Source organism: Nuphar pumila, chromosome 15 (genome assembly GCF_984573655.1).
Source record: "Nuphar pumila chromosome 15, dmNupPumi1.hap1.1, whole genome shotgun sequence".
Lineage (NCBI taxonomy): Eukaryota > Viridiplantae > Streptophyta > Magnoliopsida > Nymphaeales > Nymphaeaceae > Nuphar > Nuphar pumila.
Window position 1 is genome coordinate 62,134,780 of NC_143263.1, and position 19,224 is coordinate 62,154,003.

General features: G+C 37.6%; 1 protein-coding gene across 1 annotated transcript in view; it reads left to right on the forward strand.

Moving 5' to 3' along the window:
• Positions 1-3,915: 3,915 nt before the first annotated feature.
• The window catches only part of LOC149815434 (AP-5 complex subunit mu-like), a 41,747-nt gene continuing 26,438 nt past the window's right edge, over positions 3,916-19,224 (forward strand). Inside the window, exons 1-5 of the mRNA XM_089988259.1 lie at positions 3,916-4,016; positions 5,402-5,548; positions 15,238-15,546; positions 15,943-16,235; positions 16,344-17,242. Coding sequence (XP_089844385.1) covers positions 3,952-4,016; positions 5,402-5,548; positions 15,238-15,546; positions 15,943-16,235; positions 16,344-17,242 — 1,713 coding nt within the window. The 5' untranslated portion in view covers positions 3,916-3,951. The remainder of the gene's footprint in view (positions 4,017-5,401; positions 5,549-15,237; positions 15,547-15,942; positions 16,236-16,343; positions 17,243-19,224) is intronic.

The window sequence follows — 19,224 nt, forward strand, 5'->3', positions numbered from 1 at the left end:
AGTTACCAAGTTACTATGCAATTAATTAATTAATTAATTATATTAAAAATTAATAAACAGCTCAGGCCAAGCCGGTAGGGGCTGACCTGAACCTGGCCCACGTATATGATGGGCCAGGTTTCGGCCCGGTAGCTAACGGGCCCAGGCCTAGAACTTTGATCCAAACCCAGCCCATGGTGGGCTAGGATAGGGCCGCCCGACCAGTTGCCCACCCCTGGTGTTACCATATATATAACTTTTATTTTTAATTTGCCAATATTTTCTTGGTATTCTTTCAAAATAAACTATTTTTTTGGAAAATCTCCCGAGATATTACTTTGCCAAGAATATCCCGAGAATGAGATTTGTGAGTATGCTAACAGCTAGAAGTGCAAACAGGTTGGGCACAAATAGGGTTGGGCATCGGGCCAGCTTGGCCCGGTCAACGGCCTGTTTACTAACGGGCCCGGGTTTGAAGAGACTGGGTAAAAGAGTAGATCAAGTCAAAAGTTTCCTTCCCAATCATATACACCATATCCCAATGTCTCTTTAAACCTTACCCTAACTGGCATATGGGTTGGAACAAAATGGGTGCAAGAGTAGATCAAGTCATAATATATGTGGCTAATTCATTGGTTATGTTCAATCCCTATCCCACAACTAACTAGATGGAGATGTGTGTGGACCCAACTCTTAGTTCCCAAGTGAAATGTGTAGTTCCCACATGAGATGTGCAGAGAGGAATGGGGCAAAAAGGGTCCGGTCCTTTGACATAGGTTTCATCCTATGTCAATCCTAGCCATCCAGATGAACCAGCTGGACGACTAGGATCAGTCTACATCCAAGTGAAAATGTGAACCAATCTTAACCTGTTAGGTACAACCTTGTTTTCCTAAGTTATATTAGGCCTAATTTTTACTTTAAATATAGTGATTTATATAAAAATCAAACTTAAGTCCTTGTTTGTTTAAGTGTTGTGAAAGGTGAACGTACAGTAAAATATTTTTAATAATTAAATTGTGAAAAAATTTCTCTTAAACTTTTGACACAAAGTAATAATATGTAAAAATAAAATTTTAAAGTATATGAGATCAAAGAAATACTTATGATTTCAAAAAGTGCAATCTTGGACTCAACCACAAAATTCTAAAATTTGTACATAAACCATAAAGTTGACTGTTTATCTTTTAAGAATTTGAATTTTTAATTTTTTTAATGAATTGAAATAAGAGGGTATTTGTTTATTTACATGTAATGTATTAAAACAAAGACTACAAATAAAATAAATGTAAAAAGAATATAAATAAAATAAATGTAAACAAGTATGAAGACCAAAGGTGAACTGGTCATTTCACAGCAGCCTCCCAACAGACCTAGCCTCCTCATTTTGTATGAAAATAGGAGAGGGGAGAGGAAAGAAGAGAGGCAATGAGCAAGGGAGTCACGGGCTGGCCTAAGGAGCTTCATGCCAGGGAAGTTTAGTTATAGTTTTAGTAATTAAATTCTTAATTTAGTTTTCTAAGTGAATATTTTTAGCTTTAGTAATATAATTCCTTAAATTAGTTTTGTAAGCAATTAGAGTTTTGATCATTAGGATTATGTTTGCTTTAAGTTAAATATTTAAACAATTAGTTTTTTTATAATTAAAGTTAGTTAAGTGAGTAATTAGTCACATATCCCTATAATTAGATTTAGACTTTCTGAATTAGTTTTTTATAATGAGATTATAGTTTTGATGAATTAGTTATTGCAAGCAATTGAATTTGGTGATTTATAGCTTTTGAAATGTTCAAAACTTCATTCATCCTCAAAATTATGTACTTTAAAAGTAACCCTTGTAAACCAAGTATTTGATTATGGCTTTTGTGTCTTAAAAAACAATTGGTTTTTAAAACAACACAAGGTTTTATTTTTATTAAATGTGATTTTACAACCTCTTTTAAGTTCTTTTTTTTTATTTACAATCCGTAGAAACTGCACCCAACAGAGATCTGGTTGTGTTGGCTCAATCTACCTTAACTATGGTCATCGTGTTGGCAGCGTAAAACTCTGAGGTTAGGACCCTTGCCCCTGGGGCCTATGCTACACATTGGCTTGTGCATAAGGGCAATGCCCAAGAGAATGGAACCTTGACTGCCCGTCTAACAGTCAAGGCCCCACCCCACTACGCCACCCCCCTTGGGGCAAAATCTTTTAAGTTAAACTAGTTTTCTAAAATTGCTTTGATAAGCTATTAGATTCCAATAAAACTAGTTATCTAAAAACTGTTTTGAAAAGCCATTAGATTTCAATTAAATTGGTTTCCTAAAATTATTTTGAAAAAACCATCAAATTTTCTATATTGCTTCAAAAGTGATTAGCTGTATATCTATGAATGTGATTATTGTTTTAAGTATCATTTTGGTTTTATTTTATCATCTTTGAGTTGATTTGTAACTGTGTTATTTAAAAATTGGATTTAGCATTGAAAATTATATGAAAGCTTATTTTAAATGCTTTCGAAGTTCTTTATTGTGAAATAATTATGTTTTAATTGATTTTAGGTGTTTAAATTTAAGTATCCACTAACATAAGTGTAAGTGGACGACTGGTCTGATGGTATATGGACTTGGCAGGGTTATAGGCTCCTTTTGAATAAAGGTGATTGGCACATTTGACTTATTATTAGGATTATTGGCTCAATTGACTTACTCATGAAAAATCATGTGACTTCAATGAGAGGTGAAATGTCACTGGTCGATCCATTGATGTTTCTAAAATGAATACAAGATCTTTGGTTCAATTGGATATCCAATGTGGTAAAACTCGCCACAGTTACCGTTATCAGCTCATTTGAAGTACAAAGTGATTTTATTGGCCCAAATAAAATTGAGATTTATCCGCCCATGCGTTCTTCTCTGGGATTGCAAATTAGATATTTTAAAAGAAAGTGTTTTGTAGAAAGTTTAACAAAAATGAGAAATGTCAAAGTAGAGTTTTATGAGTTTATTAAGTGTTTTAAAAACAATTTTATTATCTTTTATATATGTATCGTGTTTTTTCAAAAAGCTGGTTTTATTATTCAAATAAATTGGCAAAAGTGACTTCAAATATATTAATAAATAATGTTAAGTTTAGCCAGATCGGGTTGACACTGGATAAATAAATAAGTTATTCAGAAATGGATTTGACCCATCCACTTTTATCTATTTCATGAAAAAAACAATGTAGCTGGCCGTTTTTGCAGGTCCAATGCCACAAGATGCCAAGTCAGATCTGTATCCAAAATTTTACCATGTGATTCAAGTTAGACGCAGATCCAAGACCAGACCCACTCGATGAAAGTCAGATCCAGTTTTGGGTCAAACCTGCTCCACCCACATCCGACCCGTTTGCATCCCTTTGTTTAGGGGTGTCAACGGGTCGGGTTTGGTTTGGACCCAGGTAGAACAAGACCTGGCCCCAATTTTTGGGTATGGTATCAGGTCTGGACCTGAGTCTAATCGGATCCACCATAAGAGAAATCATACCTGAATCCGATAAGAACTATATAAACCAGACTCGAGCCATACCCCGTAAAATAATAACTTTTTATCATTTTTACATTGAAAAATTATGGGTCTTAATCAGAACTCGGGTTGAGTATAAAATTTCACGGCTCCATGTATTAATCGGACCTTCTGGTCTGGACTCGGGTCTTAATAGGGTATTCTTATTTATCACCATACCCGAAACTTAATAGAGTTTTATATGGGTTGGGTTCGGGTAAATCCGACCCGTTGACACCCCTACCTTCGTGGGTTCTACGACTGAAGGTCGGGATTGATCCGGATCTCGTTCCAGCCTTCCAGGCTGTGAAGGATATTTTTTTAATTTTATATCGTCACCGTGGGCATTTTGGTAACCTGCTGAAAAGCCTATAAATAGATTTCCCCCGTTCCCAAACTTCCCGTTTTTGTGCGAGCTTTGCCGACTCTCTCGTCTTCTCCGGCCATGCCCGGTTGCAGCATTAGGGCTCTCTGGATCCTCAACAACCAGGATAACGTCGTCTTCTCCAGGTTCGATTCTGAATTTCTAGGGTTAGGGTTTCTCTCTCTCTCTCTCTCTTGCTTCCTTTTGTCCTCTTTCCGCCATCTCCCTCTCTGAAATCTAGGGATTCCGTGGTTCATTATCCTGCCGGGATCTCGTTCTAGGGATTAATCTTTGATTGAGCCTCTAGTTTGTGAGGCCAGTAGCTTTTTCCTATATTGTTTGCTGAAATCCCGATTTCTAGTGCCCAATTTGTTACGTTATGGGTACGGAATCGGGGATTGCGCGTAATTTCGCAACGTTTGCTGCATTGTAGTGTTTTTTCTTCTTCCTGCGACTAGCTTGGTTCTAGAATATGTGCGTTATTGATGATATTTGCTTTGTGAGTTTTGGTGGTTGTTCCTTGTTTGCATCCATTCTGAAATTGAGTTATCATCATGGATCATGTGCCTGTCATGGTGCTGCATTCTAGCGTTTGTTTTTCCCCTCTCAGAAAACCAAAGGTTTCTTCGCTGCTTCTATGTCAGTAGTGGTGCTTTATTCCTCTTCCTATTTTGGCATTTTTTCCTTCTGCATCGTAGATTTTCTCTTCTGAATGCTGGTTTTTCTGTACTGCAGTGTACAACTTGCTTATGTTGGTCCATGATAGGTTAGAGTTGTCATTTTTAACTCTGTTTTAGTTAAAAATTTTAAAGAGGGGGGAAGTTGGGGGATGGGTTGGGGTTGTTCTCTATCTTGGGAAGTTCATTTTATTCTCAAACTGCTATAGCGTGGGTATTTTTTCTGCTTTGATTGGTAGAATTATGTATTTTTACTGTTTTATCCTTTGTTCATGATAGTTCTTGTATAATATCCTTTATTTATGAGAGCTCAAGGTTTGCCATATTGAATGCTCGAGATCTCTAAACAACACAGCAATCTAGGTTCTTATTAAATGTTTCATATCCTGTATATGGGCTTTATGTTTTTTCATGGTGGCATTCACATCTTCTTCTGTCTTGGGTTATTGTCTTGTTAAGTTTCATTCACACTCAAAGATTAAATGACAGCAATTGCAACACAACTATACCGGAAATCAATAACTAATTTGGAATAGCAGAAGCTATAAAAACTGCAATTTCAAAGCAAGTAAAATATGAAATAGTGACTATAATCCATGTGTGCATATTTTAGAGAGTGACCTTAGTTTTCTTTCTTTTTTATTCTTAAAAAAAAAGAAAGACATGGTCTCTCATCAAAATGCACATAGAGGGAAAACCTGGGTATGAGTGGAATCGCCCATCTGTGCCACATACATCTCATCTACATAGCACTTCAGCATGTTGTTTTTTTTCTTGGGGTGGGGGGTGGGTCATTATTTTCTTTACATTCTGAAACTTTTTTTGGATTGCGATGCTTCTGTTTGATTATACAGACGTTTCAAAGTTGTAGAAAGGCGATGGCATTTAGCTTGCCAGAAAGAGGATGGGACATTGTACCAGGAAGATACACAATTTGCATCATCATTGTTGCTTCCAAGTGATGGGGAAATTGCTTCAGCATTGTTTGATAGAAAACAGAGGTTAGTAGATATTGGAAAGTCAGAAAACTATACTTCTCTTGACCTATTGTTTTGATATTGTTTATGTAATTATTGGTGGAAAGAGTTATATGTATTGGTGACTGAATTATAAGCAACACCTTCTTATTCATTTGGGAAATGCTGCCTATGCAGGGACTGGATCATAAACACATGGTATTAAGTAGCAAGTTTAAGTAGCCTCTTGATTTTAATGTATTGTTTGAACCTTTTCTATTGATGTTCATCCATTGAATGTCGGGATTGGATGGAAATTAAGCCTTTTGCCTTTTTGTTTTTTTAGAAATCAATTTCCTTCTCGATGGATTAATTTACACTAGTTTCTATGGCATTCTTAGTTGTCAAAAGTGCTAGTCGGTGCCTAGGCGGTAGGAATGTACAATGAATTGAGTATTCTCAGGCTTGGTTCGTGGCTCGTCCGTGCTGTAAATGAGTTGAGCTTGTGCTTTTGTCTGAGGCTTGGACGAGCAAACGAGTCAAACTCGATAAGGTTTGATTCCCTGTAAACGGGTATTTCGGACCCGCCCTGCCCCTTCCTACCCCTTTAACCCTTTTTGAATGTTTGGATTAGGGTTCACCCTTTTGTTTCGGCTTTCGCATGTCGCAGCTTCTCATTCGATCTCCCCTCGGACGAACCACCTGTCTCCCCTTTATTGACTTTGTCATTGTGACGACGTTGCCTTTCTCCCACCAGGCCACCATTACAATCCCGGTGCCATCGCCCTATGTCTCCCAGCGTACATCCTTGTGCGGTTGTGCCTTCTGGCAGTCCCACCACCACCTGTGCGGCTGTGCCTCCCGACAGTCTACCACCGGCCACCACCACATAACTTCTCCTGCCCTGTGGCTGTAAAGTCTCTCTCCCTCTCTCAAATTTTCTCTCTCATGAAAAAAATGAAACATGTTCTTCAATGCTCCTTTTCTATGTTCATCTTCAACTCATTCATTCGAGCTTGGGGTTTTTACGTTGGCCGAAGGGATTCGTGGTTCAAATCACCACTCTCGCTTCCATTTTGTCATAGTTCGAAGGCAGTGTGGTAATCCCTTTTTCCTCTTGTTCTTGTCTTTTTGTAGTTTTTGTTGAGATAGGCGTGTTGCATCTTGTGAATATCTTCGAGTTTTTTTTTTTGTATTCTTAATTAGGTAATTTTTTTGGTTCAGTGGTTCACTCAGATTTGACCATCCGTGGTAGGATAATCAATTAAATCGGCCTCAAACACACCCTTATTTGAGCAACACTACCAACCAATTGTGTGGATCACATACAACATTCATATCCATCGTGGTATATGTTAAGATTAGTCAACTGAATTCTTTTTTATTCTTAAAGTGTCTTTTTGATATTTCATTCATAATAAGGGTCCCATATGTAATTTCCTCTTGAGGCTAACCTCTATTTAAACTAGAGGAGAGCAGCCCTAAGTAAGTGAATTAATTTCTCTCTCTCTCTCTCTCTCTCTCTCTCTCTCTCTTTCTCTCTGCCTCGGTTCCTGCGTGCTAAATTGTGGTTTCAACATGGTATCAAAGCCATCGGCCTTGGGAGCGTGACTTTGGGGTTTGCGTCAAAGCGTGTGTGAAGGGTACCAGATCGCGTGAAAGGGACTCAACCTAAGTTGTGTTCGGTATTTGTTTTTAGATCCAAGTGGCGTAGATCTGATAACAGATCTGGAGTCTGACAAAAGTCATGACTCAGATCTATAATCAGATCTAAAAGTCGAGGTGAAATATGGGTTTCAGTCGATCAAATATGAAGTTCAGGTTGCTGCAGTAATGCTGTCGTGAAGTGGGTGACAACCAGATTTGTCGTGGGTTGCTGTGAAGCTTATATCATAATATTTTTTTGGATCTGCCTATGGTCTTTATTTTAGGTCCTGACTGATTCAGATCTGAACACAAACCTGCTTATATCACCATTCCTTTAATGTTCTGGTTGTCGAGAGCAAAAAAAAACTATAGGGATTCTTATATAAGTCGTGGACCTGCATATTCCTTCAGATCTGATATTCTCTGTCGAAGTCAGATTTCTCGAAATTAGATCGTTTTCAGATATGATATTCCTTCTGTTGTAGTTGAAGTTGTCTGCTGCCAGATCTGGAAACTGTTTGAAGACCCAACAAGGAGATCGCGTGAAGGTTGAAGTCGCGTGAAGGTGGAGAGAAAAACCCAATAATCGTGGAACCAGATCAGGTGGAGATCTGGATTGCTGAAAGTTTTTTTTGTCAAACATTGATCTGAAATTAGGTTTGACGTCAAGTCTGGAAGAAAGCTGTGCAAAAGCTTCAAGGTATTTCGGTGAAGGCCATTAGCTGTCGTTGATCTGCGGAGTGTGGAGCAGATCTTTAGTGCCATCTCTGGTGGTGTCGTGGTATGCTGCCTGTCATGGTTGTGATATGCTGCCTATAGCAGTTCCTTGTTAAGGTGGATGTGATATATTGGGTTTGAATAGTCGTCGTATTACAGTTGGTGGTCGTGAATCTCAGAGTTTATCTGTGAAATTAAAACTAGATATAGTCGGTTTTATAGCTGGTTGTGAATCAGATTTGGATTTTCAGCAAACTGTGTGCTCGTGTGGTTGTACCTGAGTTTTGAATCAAGACCATCATTTTATCTTATGGCTAAAGTGGCTAAATCAGGTGCAAATTATTTCAATGACTCTGTAACTCTTAGCAGGGCTGAATATGACGAGCTCCTTGCCTTACTTCCATCCACTTCAAAGCCTTCTGTTGCGAAGGTTGCGGGCTCGGCAGGTGATGACCTTTCTGGCCAAGGTGGTAGGTGGATCATTAATTCAGGAGCATCCAGACACTTGTGTGGAAATTCGAGTAACTTTTTAAATTTAAAACTTGTCTCTGATAAAAAAAGGGTAGTCCTTGCTGATGACAGTTCTTCCCTAATTGCAGGGCAGGAAAACATGTCTATTTTCTCTACTCTTCAATTGTCAAATGTTCTTCATGCTCCTTTTTTTCCACATAATCTATTATCTGTCAGTCAAATGACAAAAGAGCTGAATTGTAGGGTGATTTTTGATCCTATGGGTTGCACTTTTTAGGACTTGTTGACGGGGAAGAGGATCAGTGGCGGCTATGAGGAAGGTGGTGTGTATTATCTACATCAATCAGTGGGTTCTGTCTATTCTGCTGTTACATCATCCTCAAGTTCTTTATTGTGGCATTGTCGTCTGGGTCACCTTCCAGTGCCAAAACTTCGTCGAGTCATTCCTCATATACCTCCTTCAGTTTCTTTTCAATGCGAAACATTTCTATTGGGAAAACATTGCCGAAGCTCTTTTCCCTCTAGTCAAAGTCCGTCGAGTCAAAGATTGTTTGATCTTCTTCATGTCGATGTATGGGGTCCGAGTAGGATTCCTATTTGGACTTAGTGTTGTTATTATCTGGTCATTGTTGATGACTTCTCAAGGTTATCGTGGGTGTTCTTATTAAAAGATCGGTCTCAAAGCCCTGTCATTCTCAATTCTTTGATTGCCGAAATAAAAACTCAATTTGACGTGTGTGTTAAAATTGTTCGCACTGATAATGCTCTTGAGTTCAAATCCAAAGACTTGCTTCAATTTTATTCCGCTAAAGGGATTCAACCTCAATTTACATGTCCTCATACATCCCAACAAAATGGTGTGGCTGAGAGGAAACATAGACAAATTCTCAATGTCGCTCGGTGCCTAATGATTCAATCCAATATGCCTGCGTCATACTGGGGAGATGCAGTTTTGACTGCTGGTTTTCTTATAAATCGCATGCCTTCAAGTTCTGTAGAAGACCAGATCTCAATCCAAATTCTCTATCCAGAGGTTCCTCTCTTTCCTACCCCCTAAAGTTTTTGGATGTGTGTGCGTTGTGCATAAGCTGGGTCCTGATCGAGATAAACTTGCTTCGCAGTCTATTAAATGTGTTTTCCTTGGGTATCCTAAGAATAAAAAAGGATATCGTTGCTATGACCCTATATCCCATAAAGAGTATGTTAGTGCGGACGTTACCTTCTTTGAGTCTATTCCATATTTTCGAGTACTACTCCAAGGTTACAGGAGAGTCATGATGATGTCTGTCCTCTGCCAATTCCTCCTTTTCCTTTAGAGTCGTTTCCTCCACAGCCTTTGGCTCCATCCTTTGGTGAGTCTCGCTACAGAAACCCTCCTATAGTATATACTCACAGGTTACCACCTACCTCCATGCCCCCATTATCTCCTTCTTCTGAGGTAAGTATCCCTGAGCATATAGAAGCTTCTGCTCTTGATGATGATCTTCCTATTGCTTTGCGCAAAGGGAAAAGACAGTGCACCCTTCATCCCATTTCGCAGTTTGTTTCTGAAGTTAATCTTGGTGCATCTATAAAGAATTTTATCTCGGCTCTGTCTGCCTCCTTTGTTCCGCTTCATCACAGTCAAGCTCTATTCGACCCCAAATGGATGCAGGCTATGCGAGATGAGATGAATGCCCTATGCTCTAGGGGCACTTGGGACTTGGTTGATCTTCCTACTGATGCAGATATTATTGGCTGCAAATGGGTTTATACCATTAAATATAACTCAGATGGGTTAATTGAACGGTATAAAGCCCAGTTGGTTGCAAAAGGCTATACTCAGACTTATGGTGTTGACTTTTTTGAAACTTTTTTCCCAGTCGCTTGTCTTGGCACTATTCGTCTCGTTCTTTCTGTTGCAGTGCACTATAGATGACCCTTGTCTCAGTTGGATGTCAAGAATGCCTTTTTGTATGGGGATTTGCATGAAACAATCTACATGCAACAACCCTCCGGCTTTGAGGCTCAGGGGGAGTATCAGAAGGTGTGCAAGTTGAAGAAGGCTATTTATGGCCTGAAGCAGAGTCCTCAGGCATGGTTTCAAAAATTATTTGAGGTAATGTCGGATTTTGGATTTGTCAGGTTAGCCTCAGACCACTTTTTGTTTATCAAGAAAACTAGTTCTGAAATTGTGGTTATGGTGGTATATGTCGATGACATCATATTAACAGGGAGCAATGCTCAATATATTTCTGCAACAAAGGATCATCTTCAGAAACATTTTGTTACTAAAGATCTTGGTTCCCTCCGATATTTTTTGGGTACTGAGGCTGCAAGAAACAAAGATGGCTTAGTTTTGTCACAAAGAAAGTATGTGTTGGACTTATTAAAAGAGACTGGAATGCTAGGAGCGAAGCCAACTAACATTCCGATGGATCCCAAAACCCATATGTTCGATGAGAAGTCTGAACATGTGGATAGTACCAGTTTTAGATCCTTGGTGGGTAAGTTGTTATATGTGACTGTTACTAGACCTGACATTTCATTAGCCGTGAGTAAAATTAGTCAATTCATGGATAAACCTACCAAAGTTCATTGGGATGCAACTATGATGGTTCTCAGGTACTTAAAGTCATCTCCTGGTAAATGATTTTTGTTTAAACAAAATTTTTTCCTTGGACGTTGTTGCTTACACTGACGCAGATTATGCGGGGTCTATTGAAGATAAAAACTCAACAACTGGATTCTGTGTTTTTGTGGGAGGAAATCTCGTTACCTGGAGGAGTAAGAAACAAACTGTGGTAGCCAGGTCGAGTGCTGAACCAGAATACCGAGCTATGGCTCAGACCGCAACTGAGATTATGTGGGTAAAATCAGTTTTTATGGACCTTCAGGTGAAAGTATCCCTACTTATGTTGATGGTGTGTGACAATAGGGCTGCTACATATATTGCCAACAACCCAGCTTTTCATGAAAGGACTAAACATATTGAAGTTGACTGTCACTATGTACATGACTTGGTTCAGGCTGGTTATATTTGCACAGATCATGTATCTACCGAAGATCAAGTTGCTGATGTCTTTACCAAGGCCCTTGCGAGGCCTAGTTTCTCTCATTGTTGTGACAAGCTGAGCATGATTGATATCTATGCTCCAGCTTGAGGGGCAGTGTTAAGATTAGTCAACTGAATTCTTTTTTATTCTTAAAGTGTCTCTTTGATATTTCATTCATGATAAGGGTCCCATATGTAATTTCCTCTTGAGGCTAACCTCTATTTAAACTAGAGGGGAGTAGCCCTAAGTAAGTGAATTAATTTCTCTCTCTCTCTCTCTCTCTGCCGACCTCTTTCTCTCTCTCTCTCTCCCCCTCTCTCTTTCTCTCTGCCTCGGTTCCTGCATGCTAAATTGTGGTTTCAACAGTATACTTTTGTGATGAATGATGGTCAATATCCATTTTATCTTTTGTCAAATTTGTTTTTTGTCTCACCTCAGTATCTGTCTTTGTTTAGGTCATAATTCTGCTAAAAGATCTTACTTCTATGTTGTGGGAGGCTATTTTTTCACATTTACAACTAGATAAATCATAATCGTAATTACATAGGAGTGCACGTGTAAATGTGAGCATCATACACATATTAAGAAATGTATCTAGTAATAAGTAGAAACTGTTGTTTTTGTACGTATTGGCAACAAGTGAAGGAGACACAACCAAGATGACTTTAGGTCCACTTTACGGGGACAATGCACAAAATTTGTTCATGAATCTATGTCAAAAACAATATTTAAAGGTTTGTGTATTCACTTTTGCAATCTTCTTTCTTGAAAGTGCATAGAATGAATTGTCCTTGGTTGCATTGTTCAACTTTTGCCATGCTTGAGCTAGGAGAGGTCATGGATAAATCTCATGGTTATTGCTAATTTGTCTAAGATTTTGATCTTAGAAAACATGTATGTTATTAAACTTATCCTCATCAATGTGTTGTTGATATTGTGTATCGGATGATTGGAACAGAAGGAAATCCCTCTCCTTCTTCTTCCTTCTTTCATTCCTCTTTTCCCTTTCTCTCTCCTCTCCCACGATCTTCTCTCTCTTCCTCTTTCTCTCTTTTTTTTTGAGTTTATTTAGAGGGTGGGCTCCTCTAGAGTCCAGTTTTAGTTGAGGATAGAGTTCTACAAGTGTAGAACTCTCTCTCTTCAACTACTTTTATCTATTATTTTAATTACTTTTTGGGTCTTTCTAGAGGGTGATGCCCCCTCTAGAATCTCCTCTTCAATAGGTAGAGTTCCACAATTGTAGAACTCCACCGTATCCAAAAATAAAATTTTGGAATTAATTAATTATTAATTATTTGTTAAATAATAAATTTCCAGAAAGTTCCAGAGGGTGTCTCACCCCTCTAGGAGTCTTTTTAACTTTGAATTTCATTCAATTTAACTTATATATTGAATTTAAAACATTAAATTAGTTGAACTTAGATTTTGGATCTGGATCTAGATCCAGATCCAGATCCAAATCCATGTTCAATATCCACATGGATCTCGAACTAGATCAGATCCTGATTAATATGGCCAAGACCCATATTAACTTGGGTCAAAGGGATCAGATCAGATCAAATCCAATCTAAAACCGGTCACATCGAGGCAGGTCATTTTTGAAAAAATGTGATTTTTGGGCCAGCCTTAGCCCAAATTCAGAAAAACAAAATATCAATGTTTTCAAAATTTGAGATGCATCTAATGATATATTATCTTAATTTCACCCAAATTTAAACTGAATTTCACTTGATTTTAAAGGTTAAAAATAAAAAGTTTTACCAAATCTTAATTGGCTCGTTTAGGTCTTGTCAATGGGTCCTGGGCCAAGCCCAGACTCAGCTGGCTCCACTTAAAATCGATGATTTCTATTGACTTTACGAAACACTTAGCCAAATTTTATGAAGTCTCAGAATTTAATATTATAGAAAAACACACAATATTACATAGATAAAGTTAATGACATAATGTTTGCGTTCGGTAATGTGTTCAAGTGTTGTATGGTACTGATGTCAGATATATATGCTAAGTGAATTGTTTGTGTGACATGCGTGTGTATTAGAAGTAAATTTTTATTAAGGTCCCATTGATGCCCTTCACATACCAAGGAAAATAGTAGAACCTTTCTTCTAATCTTACCATAGTGCACATATTGGACCATATGTAGGAGAAAGAGGGGGAGGACTTAAACTTTGTAGTGAAGAAGACCCATTATTTCATTTATGCTACGATTTCAACTGGTGAATATTAATAGAAGACATTTATAGTTCTTTTTGTTAATTTGATGTATTTTACTTGTTAAGGCTTATAATACTCTTTGAGTCTAAAGCTTTTTTGGATACTCTCTTAAGTCTAATACCTGATGGTTGATATTTTCTTTGAATTTTACATGGTGTCATTTCTTACTTTGGCTTGGATTTTTGTTGGATTTGCCTTTGCAATATGTTAATGAACTCATGGTTACTTTTTATTGTTGACATTACATGTTACTTATTGTTGATTACATATTTATTCATGCTCTTTTTATCTATTAATTGTTTTCCCTAATTTTTGTGTGTACTTATTTTGATTTTTCGTGCCGCCAAGTATAAGTTTTAAATTTGTACTTTTAGTTTTACAATTGTTTTGAGATATTAACGGTTGACATATATCTATTTTTTTTCGGAAATTTTAAATTTAAACAATGTAAAATGTTAAGAATAGGGCTGGGAAACAGGCCAAGCAGCTCGTGGTTCCGCTTCCCTTGAACTCATTCGTGTTCAGTTCATGTAGCTGGTGAGCTGAGCCACAAGCACCCTCATTAACCAAAAATGAGTCGAGCATGAACAAAAAGTTCTTCGTTCGGTTTGGTTCATGTAAGCTGGTAAGAATATTATAAAATTTAAACACAATATTTATCAAAAAAAGGTACTCTTTGTACATCTGGTTAGAGTTCATGGTATGTCAGAAGAGGGGTTGAAGTTCAAATCCCGCTGTTGACAACATTAAATTTTATATAATGTTTTTTTATGTGAGCCAGCTCATCTCTCGGCTCAGCTGTCTCGAGCTCGTCTTGTCTAGTTATGAGCATGAGCTGAGCCCGAGCAGAGTTAAATGGTAAACAAGCTGGGCTTGGCTCGTTTTCGAGCCCTAGTTAAGAAGATATCTTTTACAATTTTAATATTTAAAATTTAAAATGCTTTATTTGTATCTTATCATATGAAGCAGAATGATATAATAGATCTATATCATAAACCATTTTGATACATGTTACCATAAACTTTTGTAACATCAATTTATACTAACACTAACTGAAGAAGTTTCACCTCTTTTTGTACTTCATTGGTTTCACCAGTTGATATTCATTGCACTTTATAATTAGATATAACATGGACTAGGGCAACCAAGATAATTAATCTCATTGACTTTAAAAGTGACTTGTGTAAATGATTACTTCTGCTAATTCTGTGTGTTTCTTCTGGTAAACATCTCTGCTTGGCCTTATCTTTGCTTAACTTTTATTGGAACCTCTTCTGGTTTTCTTTCATTATTGTGGCTCTTTTAATGGAATCGAAGGTCTCATGAATGAGAAAGCTTTCTTTGTCAATTATGTGATATATGGAATTTGATATTTCACAACATATGGACTTAATACTTTCTTTATAGAGCTGACTTAAATTCTATGAACTGAGCATGATTGGTGTGTCTGCAGTTTTGATTTCTTGTTTCCTCTTTTCATGTAGTACTCCATTTTACTATATTTCTTTTAATCAATAATATAAGTAGTGCATGCTTGTGCTTGTTGCCTTCTCTTTTGTGCACATCCCAATATATTTGTGTGTGTGTGCACGCATGCACATGGCGTTTGTTAAAATATTTTCACGATCATTGCTTTTTCTAGTGCAGCGAAGGTTCACTACGTGGTTATGGAATACGTGCTGCCTCATCAACTCTTGGTTCTGATTCATGGGTTGATGATCCAATTACTCGACATGTCATCAGCCTTTGCATTAAGAAAGAAGAGGGAGCAAGTACTTTGCTTTGGCCCATGATACTGCATATGAAAGGCTCTTATCGCATTCTCATTTTACCCTTTGTTGAACCTTGCCAGTTGAAAGCATATGAAAAAATGTTGCATAGATCAGATTGTGGAAACTCTGTTGGAATGAGGGAAAGTGTGTCTTCTCTTCTTCTCGATCTTCCATGCATCACAGGGTATGGTAAGTTTCTTCTAGCTGGAGTACTGTTACCATTTTAGTTTATATTGGAAATAGATTATGGGCTCTTTTGGACTTTTTAGTTTTTATTAGCATATTTTTTTTGATGTATACTTTTTTACATTGGTAGGATTTTTTTAATCTTGTTTTATGGAGTGAATCTTAATCACAGTTTTTCTTGCTGGCAAATTTAAAAAATCTAAGTTATCATCGATATTTCATCTGGAAAGTTTATATGCTTGTCAGTTTCATTTAAACAATGTATTTAGCATTGAAGGCTTTTAGTCAGCTTGTTCTCTGTTATTAAATAAGAACTAACTCCCCTCTCCACAAAAATTCCCTTTTATAAAATTCTGCTCATACAATTTGTGACTTTAGTTTTGTAACTATACAGGGCATTTTCAGTGGCACATGTACTAGGTGATGTCATTGTTGGTGATTCTCAGGAACCAGAAGTTTTTGTAACTCCATCTCCTACAGTAGGAGGATTGTTGGATTCTTTAACTGGTAGCATTGGAATATCAGGAATTGCTGCTAGATCAAAGCCTGTGGCTGCACCAGTTGCAGCTACAGCCAGTGCAGGCACTGCTACAGCTGGTGCTGTTATATCAGATGATTCAAAAAGTAGTTCAAGGCCACTTGACAAAGATGTGCTTCGGACTTTTATAAGCAGCTCAATGCCCTTTGGTTGGTAATTTCTGGTCTTTAATTTCTCATCGATGTATTCTGTACTTGTAGATATTGTAATTCCATGACTGTATGGTTCTTGAATTTTTTTTTTTGGGATGTATACAGGGACTCCTCTGGATCTTAATTTCTCTAATATTCTGGCTATTAGAACCAATGGTTTCCAGTCTTCAGATTTACCACCAGCAGACCTCAAGCAACCTGCTTGGAAGCCCTATCTTTTCAAAGGAAAGCAGCGGATTATATTTAGTATTCATGAAGCAGTTTATGCTTCAATGTATGATAGAGATGAAATACCAGATACGATATCAATTTCAGGCCAAGTTAATTGCAGAGCAGAGTTGGAAGGGTTGCCTGATATGTCCTTTCCTTTGGCAGGATTAAGCACTGCTCACATAGAGATTCTGTCATTCCATCCCTGCGCTCAGGTTCCAGAGCATGGTGTTGATAATCAAGCATTGATGTTCTCTCCACCACTTGGAAATTTCCTTTTAATGCGCTACCAAGCATACTGCAGCCTAGGCCCTCCAGTGAAAGGTTTTTATCAACTTTCAATGGTCTCTGAGGATGAAGGTGCCTTTCTGTTTAAACTAAGGTTGATGGAAGGCTACAAGGCTCCCCTGACCATGGAGTTCTGTACCATAATAATGCATTTCCCCCGAAGAAAAGTTGTATTTTTTGATGGAAATCCTTCTTTAGGCACTGTTTCAACAACGGAGTATGCTGTTGAATGGAAGATTATTCCAAGTGGACGGAGTGTTCCTGGTAAAAGCATTGAAGCAACTTTTCCTGGAACCATTAGGTTTTCCCCAAGACCCGCTATGAAATCCCCTGGTTCATTGTCATTTGGCAAAGGTAGCATGATTGATGATGAAAGTGATATAGAATCAGAAAATTTAAATAATGTGGTCAATATTGAGGAGTTTTTTATGGAAAAGATGAATAAGGACCTTCCGTCGGTTGACATGGAGGAGCCATTCTGTTGGGATGCATTTAACTATGCCAAAGTAAGTCTCATTTTAGTATTTTCAGCACATTCTTAGTTCCGTTCATGTTTATGTATGATGTTTGGTTCTACTTTTCTTTCTTAATTGCTTGTACTTTGTGAAAGATATGTTTGGTTCTGAATTTTCTGTGACTGTTATCAGTCTGAAATATATCTAGGCAATTGATTGAAATTGGTGTGACCATATCTACTTTTGTCTGTTTGATGGTGTACTATTGGTCCAAAATTTTCTTTTCATCATTGTGCAGTAATGCCAGATAAATCTTCAAATAGATGATTTAGTTTCACCCCTTCAGGTTTAGTAAAATCTTTAATGCAGTCTCTAGGATAACAACAAAGAGTCCATATGCTGAGAGGTACAAGCTATGTTTCATGAATACTCCATTTTGCCTCCCGTTCCTTGTCCTCTTTTATACTAGTATATTTGAAACTTCAGAAAAATTGTCGCCCTATCCATGTGACATAGGCTACAAGATTAACTGATCCAAACAATGCATGTGTACGGGGCAGTAGCCCTGAGAGATCCTTGATAATTGAAATGATGCATTTATGTCATGTGGTCAATGGTTGGATATTTTTATCAAATTTTCCATGCTGTTATGATTTCTGCAAAATTCTGCATGGAGTTTATCTCTGTCAACATCAGTGGCCCTCTTACATCCATCACACATGAAGTAATATCGGACTCCATATGCACAAATACAGGTCTTAGGCCTTCCTGTGTTGGTATCATCAGTAGTTCATGACAATGGAGTTATAATCTGCAATGACAAAGGAAAAGTAATTCAAGTGGGTGCCGCTTATGGTCTTACAAGAGCACAAGAACATACACAACAAGGACCTCTTATGGGTCAATACAAAACACATGCACATAAGCCACTTAGGGGGCCAAGAACACAAGTACAAATATAAGCTTTTATTAGGATCAAAATGCTTGAGAAAAGCATAAAACAAGAGAGGGGAGAGATCCCCTTTATATAGGCAAGGGAGACCCAATAGAGTCGTTGGGAGCATCCCAATGACTTTATTTAGAGCTATTGACATAGGTGCTGGTGCAAATGCAGGTGCGGGTGTGGTGATGCGACACTTTAAAAAAAAACTTGGGTGTGGGGGTGCGGGTGTTAAAATGTATCTCCAAAAACATGTTGTAAGTATAAATATATATACTTATATACTTAGAGATACATATACATATAATATATTATATGTATATGTATCTCTACATATATAAATATATATATATTTATTCATATTGTTATTTTCTTACCCTAAAAGGGTATTCTTGTAATCTTGCGCATATTCCATTTTGGAATATGTTGTAATTTATTTTTGTATTTTACATTTCTTTATTTTTTATTTTTTTTTTATTTTTTATAATTTTCATAAAGTGCATTGGGGGTCCCCCAATAGAGTCGTTGGGGGCCCCCAACGACTCCTTTGGGAGCCCCCCTTTGCACTCGTTTCTTTTTGTATAAATAGGGGTGTTCCCCCTTGTAAATTGTTAAGCTTGAGAGTCTCAAGCATTTGCTCCTTCTATAAAATACATGCATTATTGCATGTTCATTATTTTTACGCTTTTTGCGTATTTTGTTCAAGTGTTGTGAGAGTGCTTTCGTGCACTTCTTTTATAAAGTATTTATGCTTGTATGCACATTGTCTCTTCATAGACAATTTTACATGGTATCAGAGCTCGGTTGGTGATTGAGGATCGTGAGATTCTCTTTTTTTCGAGTGCCTCAAAAACCGTGCTTTCGGATTCTTAGAAGTTGAAGTGGTGGATCTTGCTTCTCAAATATTTTAGAAGGATCTTGTGCAAGCTATAAGTTGAAGCATTGTGTTGGTACGCCCTTCTTTCCTTTTCTTAACTCCTTAATGGGTGAAAAAGAGTCTCACTTCGCTCTTGGCTTCAAGTTGAATGGGTCCAACTATCATATTTGGGCCGGGAACATGGAGGCTCACATAAAAGGTAAAGGATTATGGGGT